The following is a 20,396-nucleotide window of genomic DNA, read 5'->3' on the forward strand; positions in this document are numbered from 1 at the left end:
CTTGTTTTGGATTTTTAAAAACCTCAAAATCTAATGCAACTGTGTCTCAGATGTTCTCAGGCGTTTATGAGTGTAGAGGAGGATGCTGTAGATGATTTGAGACCACCTTGTGTCTTTAAAACGATGGCTTTGAGAATCTCTGCTGCCCAATGTTTTGAAAGCTTTTTGCTAGTAAGAAAAATGAGAATACCTCCATATTTAAGAAGACGTTGTAAATGCAAATGAGCCAGACAATGGCTTTTTAATAATGTTTTGTGAGGTTAGCATTGCATTAGTAAGGGTATTTTAGAAGTTACATATTATTTATACACAATGTGGTCTCAAGAGATTGCCTGTGAATATGTTCAAGGGCTTCTGGGATTTATGGATTCATTTAATGGTGGTTTTGTTTGGTTGCTTCAGGTTTTTCCTTCCCACACTTCTGCTGCTGAGTTACTAGATTTGGTAACTCCTGTCTCACTCCACCTCCATTTCCCCTCTAAATTTTTTTTTTACTGAAAATGTAAAGGGTTATGGAATGAGTTAGCTTAGCTGACCGTGATGGAGACGTGTGAACCTTGCTTTGCCTCCGTGGCTTGGGATGTGTCTTGACAGTGTTTCAACATCTGCACTCCAAAATGCTCTTTGCTCTTTTCACTCTTTTCTTCTCCTGGTGTCACGTCCCATGTGGACAAAGAAGAAGAACAGAGATGCACGTTGTGTTACAGTTCCTTTAGACATATGAGCTCAAACTGGCAGTGTGTGTGTTTTAGCCCTCATGCAATGGAGGGAGTTTAAAGAAGATCATGGAAATATGGAGCAGAATCCCTTATGGAAGGCTTCATCCTGCTCTCAGCAGGTGATGGGTGGTGGAAACATCACACTCAAGTCCACTCAGCTGCACCTGATGTTCGTTCCTCAGGGGAAGAGCAGCAAGATTAACCTAACCTCTTCTTGGGCTTGGTGCTGCCTTTGTGGTGCAGACCCCGCTGAGATTGGAGCTGGAACCCATCAGAGAGTCTCCATCAGTTTTGTAACCAGCAGCTATTAATGATACCTCTCAACACCGTGGTTGGTTTGAGCTTGTGTAGACAGCAACCAGCATCCTTAAGGATGCATTCTCCTGCGTGCTGGAGATGAATGAAGATGGTGGTGGTTTTCACCTCCTGGAGCTGCCAGGATTGTTTTGGTTTTTTTGTTTTTTTTTTTTTTTTTTAATCACATCCTCAGCATTGGCCTCCCTTCTGGTTTTCTATTTCGTAAGCTGACCTGAAGTTTTCCAAAAGAGAGCTCAGAGCGTTTTGAGGTGATGTTTCTAAAGGCTCTGAAGTTTTTGGGGGGCTGAGGAGGGCGAGGGCTGAGGGTCGGGGGGCGGGGGGGGAGAAGAGCGAGATTTTTTGTGTGCCCGCGTTGTTTTTCATCTCTTCCACACAATGGAGCTTTCAGAGAACCTCTCTTAAAAGGCATAGCTACAGCCTTTGTGCGAAGGGTGTGTCCGCTGGCAGGGCTTGCTGATGCAGAGACGGGCTGGGTGGTGATTAACAAAGGTCATTAGACTTTGGAATCTGGCAGGGGAGTGGGGTGGTGTGTCTTCTGCGCCAAGCAGGAGAGCTCCCCAAGGACAGGACCGGCTGGAGGCTTCCCTCCTGCTGTCCCCCCTCGCTCCCCCGCGCCTCCTCCTCCTCCTCCTCCTCCTCCTGGGAGGCTCAGCTGCGTGTCGCCTCTGCCTGTAGGACAGCTTTGGGCCAGTGCTCTTGAGGCGGTGAAGGCAGCGTTTTGTGGAGCCACGTTTTGCCCTCCATGGGACAGGGGAACCCAAGGCTGAGTGAGGAGATGGTTTGGGGAAAGGCAAAGCCTTGTGCTGGAGGAGAGGAGGTGCAGCTTTGAGGGAAAGGCGCAGGGGGAGGAGAGCAGAGACAGGATTGTGGAGGGGAAGCCATGCAGGAGAAAGGGAGATGTGATCCTGGAGGGGGGGGTGGTGATTTTTTTTTTAAAGCATCACCTTGAGGAGGAGGAGGAGTTAAAAAAGAGAGGGGGGGAAAAAAAAGAGAAAAAAAAAGAGGAAAAATTTAAAAATAAAGAAAAAAAAAAAGGCTGGTGTGCTTGAGCTGAAGCTGAGATAAGTGAGGCCATGTTGTGCACAGGCAAGGAGCTCTGAGGCTCTGAGAGCAGGAGTTGTCTGAGCTAAAATGGCTGCTCCCAAAGCTCAGAGGACTAGGGCAGCTTAGTGAGTCTTAAAGCTTCAGTGACGCAGGGGCTCATATCTCTTGAAAGTGTGATAAACACATTCAGTGGAGCTGTGGCTTGTTTGGCTGAGATGAAAGGACTAAGCTTGGGGGATGGGTAGTGAAAACTGGATGATCTGCTTTTCTGTGAAGTGCTCTAAATGCAGGAGTCGTCTGCTCCATGGAAAAATTTGTTTTCAGGTCTAATGGACTGTGCTAAAGGAGACGTGGGGTGGGGCTTCACTCACTGCTGTAATTTGATCCAGAGCAGATAGCAACCTCTTCCACACAATTTGGTCTGGTGCTTGCACATAAAAGCTTGAGTATCTCGATTATTGTAACTTTGTTAGCTGAAAAGAAGCTGGTGCAGCGTTCATTTTCTTTATTGGTGGTGAGAGGGAGTGGGGGGAAGAGAAAGGACACCGTGCAGCCTGCGAAGTAATGTAGGTAAACGTGAGGAGAGCCTCTGTGCTCAGCCTGTCCGGAATTTGACTAGCTAGAAGTTTATTTTAGCAGGCTATCAGGAGAAGCATTCTTTCATCTAAAACCCTGGTGCAGCACTCTCTCTTGTTTCTGCGCCTCAATGTTTTGGAGCTTTCTCCTCCTCACTTTGCTTCCTTGATACTCCACGCACAACAAACACGTGGGATTTAAATAGCTGTGGGCTGCCGTGGTGTCTTGGACCTCCGAAATGCTCCCTTTGTCATCCTTTTCCAGCAGATGCATGGAAGTTTAAAGAGGCAATTGCTGTTTCAGCATAGGAAGGTGGCTCTTGTGCCTAAGCACTGCACAGGGTAGGAGGGTCTGAGTCTTTTGTTTGGCTTGTGCTTTGTGTCTCCTGTCCTTCATGGCAGTGCAACCCTCTGTCGCAGGATTAATTGTCACAGCCGAACCGCTGTTCTTCACTGCGTCTTGTGTTGCTTTCTGCTTGAAGGTATGCGGGGCTTTCGGATAAATCATAATGACTCTTGAGTCTTTGTAACTCATGTTTCCATTGTACTTTTTCAGCGTGGTTATTCCTGTTGCTGTCTTTTTCTTCGCCGGGCTGTCTCCATCCCCCAGACTGCTAAGGCACAAAGGTCTTGTCCCTAGAATAGACTGAAATGGAACTGTAAACATTTTAACAAAGAGTGGAGGTGCCCTTAAAAGCTTGGTGGAAGTAGGGCAGAGCAGAGTATTCCGCCTTGGGTTTGTGTGAGTGTATCCAACCTTGCTGTTAGCTCTAGGTTTTCAATATCAGGACAGATAGTGTGCTGTGAAGAAAGACAGATTTCTCCCTGTGAAAGCTTTTGATGCATGGCACTGAATGAGGCAGGAATTGGCAACGTGCAGGAAGGTTTTAGAGTGTGTCTCCTGAAGGCAGAAGCTGCTGTCCTCTGATTGTAAATTCCAGTGCACGACTGGGAGCGGCGTGCCATTTCTCTGCACATGGGCTGTGGTCTTTGAACAAGACCTTAAATTTTGAAAAACAGCCCGATGTAATGGAAAAGCCAAGAGGACAAAGTCCACTGGATCAGTAGTCTCTTGTCAGAGAGTTGACTGCTGGCAGAGTTGAGTCAGCAGCTTGTGAGCTACCTAGATAGGACTTCTCGTGGATCTGAGCAGATAGGGTAAGGAGAGGTTGAGTTCCACGCCGCTGTGTTTGTGGAATCCCTGCAAATGACTGAGTCATCAAAAGCTTGGTGTTACCTTGGTGTTGCCAGGATTTGTTCCAAAAGCGCTGCTGCAAACTCATATCGTTCTTCTTCCCTCCTCCTCCCGTTTCTCTCGCAGGTTTTTCTAATGTAAAAGATCACCCTGAACCATGGAGGTCCTGCAGTGTGATGGCTGCGATTTTCGAGCTCCATCTTACGAAGACCTAAAAGCTCACATTCAGGATGTTCACACTGCTTTCCTGCAGCCCACTGATGTCTCTGAGGAGAGTCCTACCCAGCCAAGGTCTGGTTCCATCAACGCCAGCAACCAGACCGAGGTTGAATTTTCTTCTGTAAAGGATGAATTCGCAATTGCAGATGACATAGCAGGTAAATCTCAACTCCAAGACTGATTTCAGCTCTTACCCCCTATTTTGCATGTGTCTTATTTCAGTGTGTTTTGGTTTCTGCCTTAATTGTGGCTTAAAAATCTGCATTATTTTTATGGCTGTGTCAGCAAAGCAGATATCTAGCATCAGCCGTACTGCTCTGACCATGGCTTTTTTTTTTTGTTGTTTTTTTATCCTGCAAATGCAAGCATGGAGGATGGTTTTATTTCCCAGCTTCTTTTCATGGGGTTCTTCATACAGATTTTTCATTTTCAGCTTTTCATGGTTGTTCTTCGCTACCATGAACCACCTGAAAATTACAACTTCTGTTAGTTTTCAGACTGAAACTAGTTTTATTTTTTCCCTCAAGAAGGTCCTTTTGGAAACTGTCCACCCAAAACTGTACACCACAGTCCTTTATGTGTATAAATTATGCATAATGGTCACTTTTCTGACCATTGCCAGGTCTGTAGATATTACCATAAGTGAGTGAGGGAATCCTGTAATGGTTGTTGTCAGTTCAGGGTGTGGTTACATTCTTAAACATGCAGGGTGGGTGAAGGAAAAGCCTTTTTAAATTTTATTTTATTTACAAATTTACATATACACCTTAATTCTCATTTTAGGGCAAAATGCAACAAGTCAGATGGGGACTGGAAGTTACTATAGCCAGAGCCAGACTTTCTATGGCCAGCATATGGCTCCAAACCCTAAACCAACCAGCAAGTTTTTCCAGTGCAAGTTCTGTGTGCGTTACTTCCGTTCCAAAAACCTCCTCATAGAGCACACACGGAAGGTTCATGGAGCACAGGCTGGGGGGAGCTCAGTGGGGCCGCCAGCTTCTAGTTCCCTAAATTACAACATCATGATGCATGAAGGGTTTGGTAAAGTTTTCAGTTGCCAGTTCTGCACCTACAAGTCACCCAGGCGTGCGAGGATTATTAAGCACCAGAAAATGTATCACAAAAACAACCTGAAAGAGAGTTCAGCTCCTGCTGCTGCTGCTGCTGCTGCTGTGTCTGAATCAACGTCTGCTTCTGTGCCAGTGCAGGAACCCTGCAAGGAGCTGCCAGCAGAGGTGGTGGAGCGGAGCATTTTGGAGTCGATGGTCAAGCCCCTGACCAAGTCTAGGGGCAACTTTTGCTGTGAGTGGTGCAGCTACCAGACACCTCGGAGGGAGCGCTGGTGTGACCACATGATGAAGAAGCACCGCAGCATGGTGAAAATCCTGTCGAGCCTGAGGCAGCAGCAGGATGGAACCAGCACACCTGAGGTGCAGAGTAAGAGCGCCCAGAGTGCCTCTCCAAACTCGAACTACATGTCCATGAACACTACAGGACGTGAGATGTCGAGTGCTAATGTCTCAAACTTCAGGGGATCTATGGGCAATTCACTCATCAGGCCCAACTCTTCTACATCTTCGAAGTTTTCTTCTGTGTCTTACCCTCAAATGAAGCCTAAGTCACCTCACAACTCGGGCATGGTTAATTTGTCTGACAGATCCCGCTATGGAATTGCTGATATGACGAATTCTTCTGCTGACCTGGAAACAAGCAGTATGCTAAATGACTCCAGCTCAGATGAAGAGCTAAATGAAATGGACAGCGAGAATGGCTTAAACTCCATGGATCACCAGACCTCAGGAATGTCTGCAGAGCAGCTGATGGGATCTGATGGCAACAAACTATTGGAAACAAAGGGAATTCCCTTCAGAAGGTACATGAACAGGTTCCAGTGTCCTTTCTGCCCTTTCCTGACCATGCACCGCCGAAGTATTTCCCGTCACATTGAGAACATCCACCTGTCTGGGAAGACGGCTGTCTACAAGTGTGACGAGTGCCCCTTCACCTGCAAGAGTTCCCTGAAGCTGGGGGCCCACAAGCAGTGCCACACAGGAGCAGCATCCGACTGGGACGCCATGAACTCCCAGGCCGAGAGCATCGCCTCGTCCCTGAACGACAGCACGGTGTCCTACGAGGGCGGGAATATCAACGGCAGGAAGTCAGCCGGGATGATGGAGCCCGTGCAGCCGCAGCCGCCGCCGCCGCAACCGCAGCAGCAGCCGCCGCAGCCGCAGCAGCAGCAATCGCCCCAGCCCCATTCGCAGCATCCATACAAGTGCACCTTGTGCAACTATTCCACCACCACCCTGAAAGGCCTCCGAGTTCATCAGCAGCACAAGCATTCCTTCTGTGACAACTTGCCAAAATACGACGGGCCGCCCTCGAACGCGCCGCAGGAGAGCGAGGCAGATGCTCACCCCTCTGCCAGCACGGTGAAGAAGAGCCAGACCTCCATCCTTGGGCTCTCATCTAAAAATAACTTCGTTGCAAAAGCCCCTAGGAAGGTCTCAAATGACTTCCCTTTAGATCTCTCCCCCGTGAAAAAGAGAACTAGGATTGACGAAATAGCGAGCAACCTGCAGAGCAAGATCAGCCAAAACAAACAGCAGGAAGATGCTGTGATTAACGTCGAGGATGATGAGGAAGAGGAGGAGGACAATGAGGTGGAGATAGAGGTGGAGTTAGACAGAGAGGAAGAGCAAACAGAGCCAATGATAGAGGTTTCCAGTTCTTACGCCCCCCAGCAAATGTGGGGCAGGGAGGCTAATGATTCCCAGAAGGAGGCGAGCTTCAGGAGCATGCAGCACGACTACAATTCCACCAACGGGGCGGAAATTGAGCTCACTTTGTCCGAGGATGAGGAGGACTACTATTCTGCTGTCAGCATGAAGGACCACCAGAGCCCTAATGCCTCTGTTCTGGGCAGCCAGTCCAACATGTACGGTACCGACCAGAACAACGAGAATTCGGAGTTCAGCGACTCTGGCAGGCTTTACTATTGTAAACACTGTGATTTCAGCAACAAATCTGCCAGGAGTGTTAGCACCCACTACCAGCGAATGCATCCCTACATCAAATTCAGCTTTAGGTACATCCTGGATCCCAACGATCACAGTGCAGTGTATCGTTGTCTCGAGTGCTACATTGACTACACAAATTTTGAAGACCTGCAGCAGCATTATGGGGAGCATCATCCTGAAGCTATGAATGTACTGAACTTTGATCATTCTGATCTGATTTACCGCTGCCGCTTCTGCTCTTACACAAGCCCAAATGTTAGAAGCCTGATGCCGCATTACCAAAGAATGCATCCCACAGTGAAAATTAACAATGCAATGATATTTTCAAGCTATGTTGTTGAGCAGCAAGAAGGGCTGAACACAGAGTCTCAGACGCTGAGAGAGATCCTGAATTCTGCTCCAAAAACTATGGCAACCTCCACCCCCGTGGCTCGCGGGACTGGTGTGCCAGCTGGTTTTAACAAAAGTGCCACCAAGAGTTTCAGTCCTGAATGTGAAAATCAGAAGGAACCTTCAGTCAACACTGTGGTTGTTTATGACTGTGACGTGTGTTCATTTGCAAGCCCCAACATGCATTCAGTTCTGGTGCACTACCAGAAAAAGCACCCCGAAGAAAAGGCCTCCTATTTCAGGATCCAGAAGACCATGCGTGTAGTCTCCGTTGACAGGGGCTCTGCCCTCGCCCAAATGTCCTTTGAGCTGGGGGCCCCCATCTCCCCGAAACTCTCCAGCTTGGGTTCTCAGCCTCCACCACCCCCGCCGCCACCCCCAGACCTCTCCACTGAGCTCTACTACTGCAAGCACTGCTCCTACAGCAACCGCTCCGTGGTGGGCGTGCTCGTCCACTACCAGAAGAGGCACCCGGAGATCAAGGTGACGGCCAAGTACATCAGGCAGGCCCCGCCGACCGCAGCCATGATGCGGGCAGGGGAGCTGCCCCCCGGCATCCAGAGGCCGCCGGTGTCCATGCAGCAGCTGGGCCGTGGTGGCTCCGAGGGCTCGGTGAACCCTCCGGAGAACGAGATGTTCTTCTGCCAGCACTGCGACTACGGGAACCGGACCGTGAAGGGCGTGCTCATCCACTACCAGAAGAAGCACCGCGACTTCAAAGCCAACGCGGACGTGATCAGGCAGCACACGGCCACCATCAGGAGCCTCTGCGACCGCGGGCAGAAGAAATCGGCCGGCAGCCTGCCCGCCCACGCCTCCGGCACCGAGCGGGACAAGTCCAAGCTGAGAGCCCTCAAGTGCAGGCAGTGCAGCTACACCTCCCCTTACTTCTATGCACTGAGGAAGCATATCAAGAAGGACCACCCGAATCTGAAGGCCACGGTGACATCCATACTTAGGTGGGCGTTTCTGGATGGCTTGATAGAAGCTGGTTATCACTGTGAGTGGTGCATTTATTCACACACAGAGCCGAGTGGCTTGCTTGTGCATTACCAAAGGAGACATCCGGAGCATTATGTTGATTATACCTACATGGCAACCAAACTCTGGGCGGGTCCCGATCCTTCCCCTCCTGCCCTCGTGATGCCAACGGAGATGAAGACCTATAAATGCAGAGACTGCATTTTCGAAGCATCTTCTATTTGGGATATTACCAATCACTACCAAGCATTTCACCCTTGGGCCATGAATGGAGATGAATCTGTGTTGTTAGATATCATTAAGGAGAAAGATACTGCTGAGAAAACCATGCCACAGCCTGATGAAGGTGGGGTCAGGATGGAATCTGAAGACCAGATAGCAACACCACAGATGGATCAGGATGCAGAGTGTGCCGAGGATCCCAGCCTTTCCCATGAAAAAACTGTCCAGCTGGCTTCTGCAAATCCTGCCATCTCCTCCACTCCGTACCAGTGTACAGTGTGCCAGTCCGAGTACAACAACCTGCACGGCCTCCTGACACATTATGGCAAAAAGCATCCTGGCATGAAGGTGAAGGCGGCAGACTTTGCTCAGGACATAGACATTAACCCCGGGGCCGTGTACAAGTGCAGACACTGCCCCTACATTAACACACGCATCCATGGCGTCCTCACACACTACCAGAAGCGTCACCCATCGGTAAAAGTCACCGCTGAGGACTTTGTGCACGACGTGGAGCAGTCGACTGACATAGCTCAGAACGACGTGGAAGAGACAAGCAGGATTTTCAAGCAAGGCTATGGTGCTTACCGCTGCAAGCTCTGCCCCTACACCCACGGGACCCTTGAGAAGCTGAAAATCCACTATGAGAAGTACCACAATCAGCCCGAGTTCGACGTTTTTGCCCAGTCACCGCCGAAGGTGTCTGCCTCGGTGGAGCCAGACATGGTGACCGAAATCAAGGCCTCCCCAGAAATTGCTGCTGAGGACGTCGGGGAGGTCTCCATGCCGGCGCCTCATTTCTCCAGTTCTCACTTAGTGTCTCACACAGTTTTCCGGTGTCAGCTCTGTAAATATTTCTGCTCCACCCGGAAGGGGATAGCAAGACACTACCGCATCAAACACAACAACGTCCGGGCGCAGCCGGAGGGCAAGAACAACCTCTTCAAGTGTGCTCTGTGCTCCTACACCAACCCCATCCGCAAAGGGCTCGCGGCACACTACCAGAAAAGACATGACATTGATGCTTACTACACTCACTGCCTGGCAGCCTCCAGGACAGTAAGCGACAAACCCAATAAAGTGATCATTCCGTCTCCTCCCAAGGATGACACTCCTCAGCTCAGCGAGGAGCTGAGGAGGGCTGTGGAGAAGAAGAAGTGCTCGCTCTGTTCCTTCCAGTCCTTCAGCAAGAAGGGCATCGTGTCCCACTACATGAAGCGTCACCCCGGTGTTTTCCCCAAGAAGCAGCACGCCAGCAAGCTGGGGGGATACTTCACTGCCGTGTACGCTGACGAGCACGAAAAACCAGCCCCAGCCGAGGAGAGGAACGACTTCGAAAAGCCCGAGGTGGAGGCTGAGGCTCAGGAAATCGAGTGGCTTCCCTTCAGGTGCATTAAATGCTTCAAGCTGTCCTTCAGCACGGCAGAGCTGCTGTGCATGCATTACACCGACCACCACAGCAAGGATTTGAAGAGGGACTTTTCCATTCTGGGAAGCGGCACCCGCTCTCAGAGCCCTGTCTACCAGTGCAAGCACTGTGATACAAAATTGCATAGCACGGCAGAGCTGACTGCACACTTGAATGGTCACAATGAGGAATTCCAGAAGCGTGCCAAACGTCAGGAGAGGAGGAAGCAGCTTTTGAGCAAGCAGAAATATGCAGATGGTGCTTTTGCAGATTTCAAACAAGAGAGGGTAAGGATTTGTGTGTCTGGTCTCTTTTCTCTGCCCCCTGCTCCCCACCAGGGAGCCCACCAATGCCCACTTGCATGTTCTCTTTGACGGCCAAATGACCACAGGCTAATGAATGACTCAGAGTGCCAGTGAGCTCCGTAAGTCAATTACACATCCTGCTTTAATTTCCTCATCCATCCTCCCTAGGTTCTGTAGGAAACCTTGTTCCTTCCTACCGCTTCCTTCAGTATTTTCTTTATCTTCTTTCCTCCCTCCCACGCTTCTGGAGGGCCATCTGTGTCTGACACTCGCTTGTTCTTTTGTGGCAAGGCTGCCATGTTACTTTCAAATTCTCTGCAGAATGTCCCATCCCCTTCTTCCATGCCCCTCTGAATAACACATCAGTTTTCTTCTCAACCTTCTCTCTCTCGATCCTTTGTCTCATTGAGCACTCGGGACTAGCGTGACACGGATCTGTCTGGTGACAGGAGCTTTGGGCAGGTGCCTCATAAGGAGAGGACCAAATTGTTTCTCCATTTCTTGCCCACTTACCCCCTTCCTTCTGCTTCAGTTTGAAAAAATGCACTTGCGCAGGAAAAGCTTTGCACAGAAGTTGGGGAAGTTCTGGGGTCGTGGAGGAGGAGGAGGAGGAGGCACAGTTTCAGGCCAAACCAAAATGGTCTTCTAGAGGACCACTGTTAGCCATAAAATGAATGTTTCTTCTGCACAGCTGTCTTGTCCACATACTTTGTAGGAATTAACGATCTCAGCAGAAACTGAGCTTGCAGTTCTGCAAGACTGGACATCAAGTGTAACGTCAGGTCTGAAGTCTGGTCTGTGCTCCTAAAAACGAGGTGGCAAAACCTGCTTCAGTGGTTTGTGCTTGTGTGCTCAAACAGGCTTTTGGACACTTGGAGGATGTTTCAAAACTCAAGGAGAGGAAGGTGGTTGGCTACAAGTGCAAGTTTTGCGTGGAAGTCCATCCAACACTCAGAGCCATCTGTAATCACCTCCGCAAGCACGTCCAGTACGGGAATGTCTCTTCTGTGTCGGCCACTGTAAAGGTAAGAACTCCTGAAAGGTGGCTGAAAGTGGCTGAAACTGCTTGCATTGTTTGAAATAAAGGCCTCGTTGATAACCTGTGGAGGGCTCTCGTGAAGATGGATGGGTTTTGAACTGGGCATTCCGGTTCAGCGTGATGTTTTAATCTCACACTGAGCTTCTGAGGTGCGTTTGGTTCGTTTCAAAGTGTTTTGTCTTCTTTTCACTCTCGATCCAGGGGCACGAAGACTCTTTAATTCTCATTTCTTCCCAGCCACAAAGGAGTTGGTGTCGTTGATGACCAAAAGACGGTTTATGAGTGGGAAATTTTCCCTCATCTGCTTTATGGGCAACATTTCTACTTAATGAAGCTCAAAAAGAGTCTTTTGTTTCCTTTTTTTTTTTTTTTTTTTTCCTGTATGTATATGTATATGATTTTTATTTTAGGAAGAGGAAGTGTGCTCATACAAATGTGGGAAGCTGCTTGTGCACCTTTCCACATGGAATTTGCAGGCTGGCTCCAGACAAAACATTCAGTGGCCAGCTGAGCCAGTGATCCCCTCCAGGTGATTAGGTGCAAACGTGTTGTTCCTTTCTCCCTGTGGAAAGGAAGGTGCTTCCTATGGCATCTCCAAGGACAAGTGGTGTCCCAAAGTCTGATTTCCAGGACGTTTATTGGCAGGGAAGGTGAAAGTGAAGCAAGGCTTTGGGAATTAGCTCTTGTCAGAGAGGCTCCTGTGAAATGGCTTTTTTTGGTGACATAATCTGCTTTTTGTGACGAAGCCCTGTCCTCCGCAGCCTAACTCTCCCCAGCTAAGAGAGCTTTCATTGCCCTACCACTGACCTTTCCTTACCTTCTCACCGGGTACTCCTGACAGATTCAGATGCTTCTCTCCTAAGAGTCCTTTCCCTCTTCTCCTCGCTTCTCAAGTGATGCTTGTGTAGGGTCAGTGCTTTCTTTTGAGTAAATAAAATCTCGCATCAGGGAACAAAAGCTGAAAGCCATGGCCTAAAGAATGTGCTGGAAATGCTTCTTACAGGGTATTTAAGGAGCTGCACAAATGCATGCTCTGGTTAGAAATGGGAAAGGAAGGTTATGAAAGAGACTTAAAAAAGGGACTTCTTCTGTTTGCTCTATATTTTTAGAGGGTTCTAGGGTCTTAGTCTACCAGCTTGTTTCTTGAGAGTTTGACGCTGATGGGCAAAGTCTACTGAAGAGTGGATAGCTTTATTAGTCTGCAGGGTAGCTACAGTCAGCTAGGGCAAAATAAACTAAAATTAACTTCTCTGTAACATACGAATTATTATCTGATCAAGTTTAGAAGATTCACACCCAGACCATGGAAGGATAGGTTTCTTGGCTTTTTGCATGATCTGACACAAAGAGTGAGATCTTTTTCTTTTTTCTTTTTTTTTTTTTTTAATATATGCCTGCTAATAGATGTAATTATGTTTTTCTCTCCCAAGAATAGGTCATTTTTTTTTTCAGAAAGCCATTCACGTGGAGCTTCTGTAGGGATATGTTTAGAGAAATAAAGCAGTGGGAAGCCTGGATGTTCTGGTGAACACAGGGGAAAGACTGAGGGAGAGAGAATTGATGGCTTTGGGGGGATATGTCTTTTTTAGCAGGAGGCTGAAGATCCTTCAAACACAACTTTGATGGAGGGTTTTGAGGGAGCCAAAGACCCTGGCATTGTGGAATTTACAGAAGCTGAATATGGAGCATCCCTGGAAGATGAAGCCAGGCCTGGGGGCTACCACTGCAGCCAGTGTGACCGGGTTTTGATGTCTATGCAGGGTCTGCGGTCCCACGAGAGGAGTCACTTGGCTCTGGCCATGTTTGCCCGGGAAGACAAGTACAGCTGCCAGTATTGCTCCTTTGTCTCTGCTTTCAGGCACAAGTAAGTTGTGGCTTTTAATTTTTTTCTATTTTTTTGCCTTTTTTTAATTATTTTTTTTTTTTTTTGTTTCCTAAAGAATCGCCAGCTAGCGGTGCTGGTTTGTGGGCTGACACTGAAGGAGAGCTTGCCTGAACTGATGTGGAGCCAGACCACTTTTCTTGTGGTGTTTGCATTATTTTCCACCCTGCAAAGTCTTTGGCTGTTGTGATTGGCTGTTTGTAAAAGATTGCACCTTTATGTGTTCCTGAATTCGTGCTAGCCTTCTTTTTTGCACGCAGGGGAGAAGCATGCAAGCCAAAGAAAAGGGATTATTTCAGTATGCAAACAGTGCAGCCCCACCACTTTTGCACCTTTGTCAAATGCATGGCAATTAACAAGCCAAAAAGAGAAAAGTTAATCTTATTTAAGAAACTTCTGCTGCATGTAGCTGCCTTGTTTGTAATTACTACTTTTTTTGTGGGTTCTCATTTTCTAGTGTTTAAACAGTGTCATAAATTTACCTTAAATCAGACTTCCTTAATTATGGCATGCAATTTCAGTCAAATATTTCAAATTCATAACAGTATGTTGAATGAGTGACTCCCTCATCCTGCTTCCTTGTCTGATACACTAATAGTCACATTTCTTGTCATTTTTTTCCCTGAGATTTGACTTAGCTTAAAGTTGGTTAGTTTAAAAAACTATTTTAATAATAATAATATATATGTCCCCCCCCAAAAATGGGGTTTGTGATATATTTCCCAGTGGCACCCTGGACCTGATTCACAGGCCTGTGTTTCCTCTTAATTTCTGGGGAGAGAGCTGCTTGTTCGCTGTTTTAACAAAAGGAGACAGATCCAGGTGCTCATTTGATGCAGCACTCTTAAATTTGGGGATGATGTCGCCATTTTGCACTCAAATGCAGGTGGAAGAGAAGACATTTTTCAGTTCCTTGTGTTAAAAGGCAAAGTTTCTGCTGTTGTCACAGCACTGCAAATCGATGCCACAGTTGGAGAGGTCCATGGGGTTGAGCAGCCAAGGGTAGGAGAGGGACCTGGGGGAAGGATGTGTCCTGCTGGGTGTATCCCACCCTGTTTTGGCAAGGCTGACAAGCAAGGGGAGCCCCTGCAGGGCTTGCTGTTTGCCTGGTAAACTTGCTTCAACAATCAGACTTTTGTTGAGTTTGGTGCCTAGTCACTCTGTTTCCTGCTGAGGGTAAGTCACGTCCCAGAAGTTGCAGGATGGGCGAATCAAAAAGTGGTGGATGGCAGGGAAGAACTCGCCACCTAACTTGGTGATAGGTGTGGTCTCTGTTGTTGAAGTTGTTTGCTTCTTTTATTTTTGTTTCTGATGCAATTATTCCCCTGGGAGATTAAGTCGGTGAGGGAACCCAAGCCAAATGTTTAAACAGCCCACTATTCTCCCAAATCTGACCAAAACTTTAAAACCTTCCTTTTGCAAGAGTGCAGCTGGCAAACTGTGTGGTTGTGAATATAGTTTTAATTACTGCCATGTTGAATACCTTAAGGTATGTATATTTATAATAGCTTAATATGTATTACATACCTCTTTGGCAGTCTGCTTTAATTGTTAAGTAATCTCATGCCCTGGAGGCTGTTTAAAACAAGTTTTGTTCTATGAAGTATTCACTTCGAGTCTTCAAAGCCTTCCTCGTTTAGGAGACGTTTCCCCTCATTTCTCTGGAAAAGCTGTGCATTTTGTCTTGTCCCAAACTCCATCCTGGATTTCTGCTAAGTTGTATTTGTATGAAGTGACCCTGCGAGGAGATACAAGTTCATTTTCTCTTTTTTTTTGCTGTTATCAGATGTTTGAATACACAGGCTTCAGTGTTAGCTCTCGTAAACAGGGATTTTCTGGCTCAGGCTCTTGTCAGTGTGGGACTAAAGATCACGTGAAATCTTGTGCAGTGTGACAGGGCTGGAACAACTGCTATTTGAGCTACGTGTTGATACTCTGTAAAAGAGCAGGACAATTTAGGACAAATAAAAAGAACTACGCCTGAAATACATCTAGAACTGAGGTGGGGGTGGAGGACAGTTTTGGCAAATTGCAACTCCTGCAGTGTCTCTGCCCGGCTGTTGTTCCATCACTGTGCATGAGATGACTCAAGCTAAGACCAGATCACAAAGCGTAAATGTGTCCAAAGTAGAGGGCTGTGCTGGAAATATTTACAGCTTGGGCTCAGACTACCTGCCTGCCACCCAGAGACAGTGAATTCATGTCTGTCAGCCACTGCGTAGGAACTGCAGAGCTCTGCAGGATTCACTCAGTTAGAATGAATTTGATCTTCTGTTAGAAAATGTGGGAAGCATCCTTTTTTCTCCTCCAAACTTTACTGAGCTGCTAGGACAAATTGTGTTGAGAGCAGTTTTTGATCACTTCACAGTATTCAGGCTGTTGGTACTTCCATTTTCCCTGAAGAAAGTAGAGGCTGGTCTTTGCCACCCCTTCTTCTCCTGCTGAGCTTCATGTAGAATCTCCTGCACTGCTGCTTCTGAAACTCTGCTGCCTTTTAATCCTGGAACTCATCAACTGTAGCCTGCTGGCACCCTCCCCAGAGCAGGATCTCTAATCTGCTTTTGCTGCTGTAACCAAAAGAAGGCTTCCTCAGTAAAGCTGGTCAACAAAATTTTAATTTTTTTTTTTTTTTTTTTGCTCTTGATCACCAGGACAAGAGGGCACATACATATTTTCACAAAAATGTTTGGCAGGAGAAAAACTGGAGTGTAACAGCAATTTAATAAGAAAATAATTTCTTGCCTGTTTCATGTTTCTTCAGCTGGTCCTCTCAGTCTGGATCATGCATAACTTAATTTACACTAATCTTGCCCTATAAGTTTATTTAGGTGGCTTGCTCTCTGCACATACAGAGTTGGTGTCAGCTCTGCTCCTTTCCTTGACACTAGATTTGACTTCATTGTGCAAGCAGACCTGTTGAATCTGCTGGAGGGAGACTGTGAGAGGGGACCCTAACCCGTTCTGCTGTTTCTGCAAAGTGCTTTGCTCTGCCTCTGGAGGCACAGCTGGAACAACTGACCCTTTTCTGTCTCCCTTTTTCTGTCTCTCCTCAAGCCTGGACCGCCACATGCAGACCCACCACGGGCACCACAAGCCGTTCCGCTGCAAGCTCTGCCCCTTCAAGTCCTCCTACAACAGCCGCCTGAAAACCCATATCCTCAAGGCCCATGCTGGTAAGTTCTGCCCTCTCAGCCTGGCAGCTGAAATGGCCCAGTGTGTTCTTGTGGCTGATCACAGATGCTGAGTTGAACCACGTGTTTTGTCACCAGAACTGGGTAAGGTTTTTTCCAAGGGCCGCATTTGTGGCTGGACAGCCGGCGGAATCTGTTGTGGGAGCTTGGGGAAGGGGAAGGATTTAAATTGATGGGTACTTCAAGGACTTCTTTCTTCTCTTTCCTGTTACATGAATGATATTTTTTCCTTATTTCTGCTTTTCTCCGAGTGGATTTCACCGCTTATACCATAGATGCCATAACGAAACTGGCAGTGGGCATTGCTCTGCTCTTTGCATTTTTGTTTGTGCTTTAGGTGACTCTGGGAAAAAGACTGTGAACAGCACGGTCTTGGTTTTTGGTAGAGTCTAATGCTGGCTTTCCTGTTGAAACCAAACGCTGCAAACACTGGGAGTCAGGTCTGTGTGCAACAGACTGAGAATGTCAAAACTGTGTTACCAAACATGGAAATTTGCCTTGCAAATCTCTGTATTTCAGTATGGAATCCATACCAGCAAGAAAGCAAGACATGCTTCCGAGGAACAGGAATTGGGAAAGTGATGTGTCACACAGAGTAGGTCACCTGAAATTGTTGCACCTTTGATTATTAAAAAGTGAGATTCAGTATTTCCTCATCTTTATTCCTTGGCCGTAGACTCTTGGCACCGTCACACATCCTGCACTGAAAGGTTATCTTTTGGTTTGCAATCCAAACATGCACTCTGGTGCAAATAGTAGAATAGTCACCAGTCTGAAAATCTGAGAACTAGCCCAGCTGCTTAAAAGTTGTGAGTAGAAACTCCTTGAACAGGAGTTTCTGATAAAAAGGACCCACAAGTATGTTCCTTTTTTTATTATTTGCTTACTCAAAGTCATATACTCTGGAGTGGAGGAGGAAGGTGGAAAAATGGGGAGAAAAGGCATAAGAAATTTGTAGCTATCTGCTGATACAAAAAAAAAAAATTGTTGCCATTGATTCAAAGGCATTTTTCATCTACAGAAATATAGGAGGGATTGATGGTCTTGTGTACTTTGTTTCCTGTATTTTTTTTAGATTTCACAGAGCTTGTGCCAGTTTCTCTACCTGGATAGATAAAATAGATTAGCTTAACTTTTGCCACCTCCCTTTTGTATGGGAGGACCGTGGCATTCTGTCCCTTCTAGGAAATCCAGCTGTGTGCAGCAGTTCCAGTTCACAGAATCCAACGTATGGAGGAGCCGTGGTTCTTCATTTTCACCAACCATTAAGTAATGTTTTTTTTATGCTATTACACAGCTGGGCTCCTTGCTTGAACCTGCCAGATTTTTTAGACCCAAAGTTACCATGCAACTAATATTTACTTCACACTTCTCTTCATGTAATTCATCGATTCACTTATTAGGAGTTCATGCTTCTGAGCTTTGTTTAGTGGACAGACACCCCTTGAAGGGCCATGTTTTGCATTCTGCAAGAACACAATTTCATGGTTGCCTAGATAGTGCTTGCACAGTGACCTGGGTAATAGGGTTTCCAAAGGCTTATGGATGTTTCTGCCTCAGTCCCATTTCTACCAAGTGGATGGTCACGTCGCAGAAAAGTGGCTTGTATGTTTTTCAGTCAGAACTTTGCTTTGGTGTGTTTTGGCTCAGTCATTCAGAAATATGCTGAACAAACGTGTCTGACTTCCTCAGACTCCCCAGTTTTTAATGACACGGTGGTTCTCTGAACCTCTCTTATGTTACCTTTTTTTTTTTTCAATTGTCAATTGTCTCATTATCCATTTATTCAGAATTTAAAACTTCAGTCCTCCTGAATTTTCCCTGAACTCTCCTGGAGATCTTTAAAAGTCCATAAAATCCTGAATCCTGAAGTGTTTTACTCAGTCTGCCTCTCTGCCTCATTTTCTGGGTATGGATCAAAATTTAGTGAACTACAAAATCCGTTCTTGTGTGACAGCTGGTACCAGTGTTTCTGGCATTTGTTTTTCATCCAGTGTGTGTGCCATCTCCTTTGGCATGGAGCAGATCAGTTTACAGTTACTCTAAACGGGCTCTCCGTTGTTTTCATCTGAACTTTTTTGCCTGTTCTTTTTGTTTTTTTTTTTCTTTTTTCTTTTCTGCTTGTGTTTTTGAGGAATCCTTGTTACCAATTTCTTAATCAGCACTCTGGAAATGCAGAAATGGGTGATTGTAAGATAAGAGCATTGGTCCTGTTCAGTTGCTGTGTATTCTGGAACATACTGCTTTGAGTACATATCAAGTGTTGAGACCCACTACATAAATGCTTACATTTATTTATTTGCATGTGTATTGATCACTTGGTGAGATGCAAAACCAGCAGTCAAAAAAAGTGCAGAAGACTTCTGTTGGGCCAAACTGTAGCTTTTCCTCTGCAATCAGGCACATCCTTTCATGCTTTGATGTCCATTGGAAATGAATAGTGGTCATATTTATTAGTGTGTCCAGGCTGCTTGGTATGTAATCATCCTTTATTTGCTTTAATGTCTTGTGGTGCTTTTAAGTTAATGCTTGGTGCACGTTGTCATCCCGGAATCTCTTGCACTGACAAAGCCATGAAGGTCTATATCTGTATCCCACTGGTATCTTGTAATCTTGGAATATCTTTTGTCCTTAAATTATTGTGTTCCATTGAGCGACTTGTTGTGTGTGCCACTCCAGAAGTTTTGTGTTTCTGTTTGCAAAAAGGAAATTTGTGACTCGTACCATGCACAGGTGAGGAATGTCGCTTGAGAAAACACAAAGGGGAGTTTTTTGTTTCACCACTTCAGACTCTCTGAGTGACCTGTTCTCTTTCAGATGCACCAAAAAAGGGTGTTCTAAGAGTTTGCATTTTGTCCTGATGCTTAGCATGGTTTTTCTGGAGGACAGGGGTGGGAGTTTTGTGGAGGATGGTTGCTAATAATTTCAGGTGCGCTTACTCTGAATGGCTGCAAACACATGTGTTTTTATATTCTCTTTTGGCTCACTTATTTCTGGTGTGGGAAAAAGTGCTGCTTGAGAACCTTCTTTGCTGGATTTGTCAAGAGGTGGAAAACATTTTCTGCTTCATCCATTACCAAAACTCTCGTTCTTCTGTTGCTGTTCATGAATATTTCGCTTCTGTATTAGCTTTGGCACTTTTTGTACAACTCATATGTGGCCAGTGTTACTCTTGTACATGGAAGTGGCACTTCCAAAACAATAACTTGGCACCTGTATATTGTTTGTGTTGGGACAGTTTCACTTTGTGTTACAATTGCCTCCATGCCTCCGTGGAAAACAAATCTTGTATCAGGATTTGTTTCCCCTTGTTTGCTGTCTCTATGGCTTGGAATGTATTCAAAATTAAATCCACTACTGTGCATTACTTCTGTTCTTTCACTTCTTTTAGTGGTTTCTCATAACACACTTCCACACAGCCTGGCAGATACACCCTTTTGTACTTGGCATTGCCATGTTCACCAGCCTTGACTTAGTTGCCACTGCTTTGGAGACTGATGCTGCCTAATGGCAGGTTTTTCTTAAGGACAACTGTAACCTTTCCCAAATGTAATTACACCACACACTTTTTTTTAATTTTAATTTTTTCCTTCTTTCTTTCTTTTTGTTTGTGGAGGGCCCTTTGTTAGAGTTTTGTAGTGTCCTTCTTGCTTCATTAATAATGACGCTGGATGTGCTGCATGCAGAAACAAATGACTTCACCATCTCTTAGTTGCTGTGCTCCCAAACAAATTTGGAAATGCTGTGGTTAAGTTGCTCCATTTTCATCCCAGAGTCTGTTTTCTTCCCATACCATGCAACACAGGCATGCTGAAAGTCTGGTCTCTGTTTTTCTTGACATCAGCTGCTGTACAAGGATCTGCAGTTGCCGGAAAGTGATACTTTGGT

The 20,396-nt window shown here is 46.4% G+C and overlaps 1 protein-coding gene across 4 annotated transcripts in view; it reads left to right on the plus strand.

The window, feature by feature from the left end:
- The window catches only part of ZNF462 (zinc finger protein 462), an 88,858-nt gene that overhangs the window by 35,102 nt on the left and 33,360 nt on the right, over positions 1–20,396 (plus strand). For 3 of the 4 annotated variants that reach the window (XM_084225516.1, XM_084225518.1, XM_084225517.1), the window contains exons 2-6: positions 3,978–4,228; positions 4,854–10,378; positions 11,257–11,421; positions 13,196–13,299; positions 16,372–16,490. In XM_084225516.1, the coding sequence (XP_084081642.1) occupies positions 4,009–4,228; positions 4,854–10,378; positions 11,257–11,421; positions 13,196–13,299; positions 16,372–16,490 (6,133 nt within the window). In that variant the 5' untranslated portion in view covers positions 3,978–4,008. The remainder of the gene's footprint in view (positions 1–3,977; positions 4,229–4,853; positions 10,379–11,256; positions 11,422–13,195; positions 13,300–16,371; positions 16,491–20,396) is intronic. The other variant, XM_084225519.1, reaches the window with a different exon arrangement.

The sequence above is a fragment of the Fringilla coelebs genome (genome assembly GCF_963513975.1).
Source record: "Fringilla coelebs genome assembly, chromosome: Z".
Lineage (NCBI taxonomy): Eukaryota > Metazoa > Chordata > Aves > Passeriformes > Fringillidae > Fringilla > Fringilla coelebs.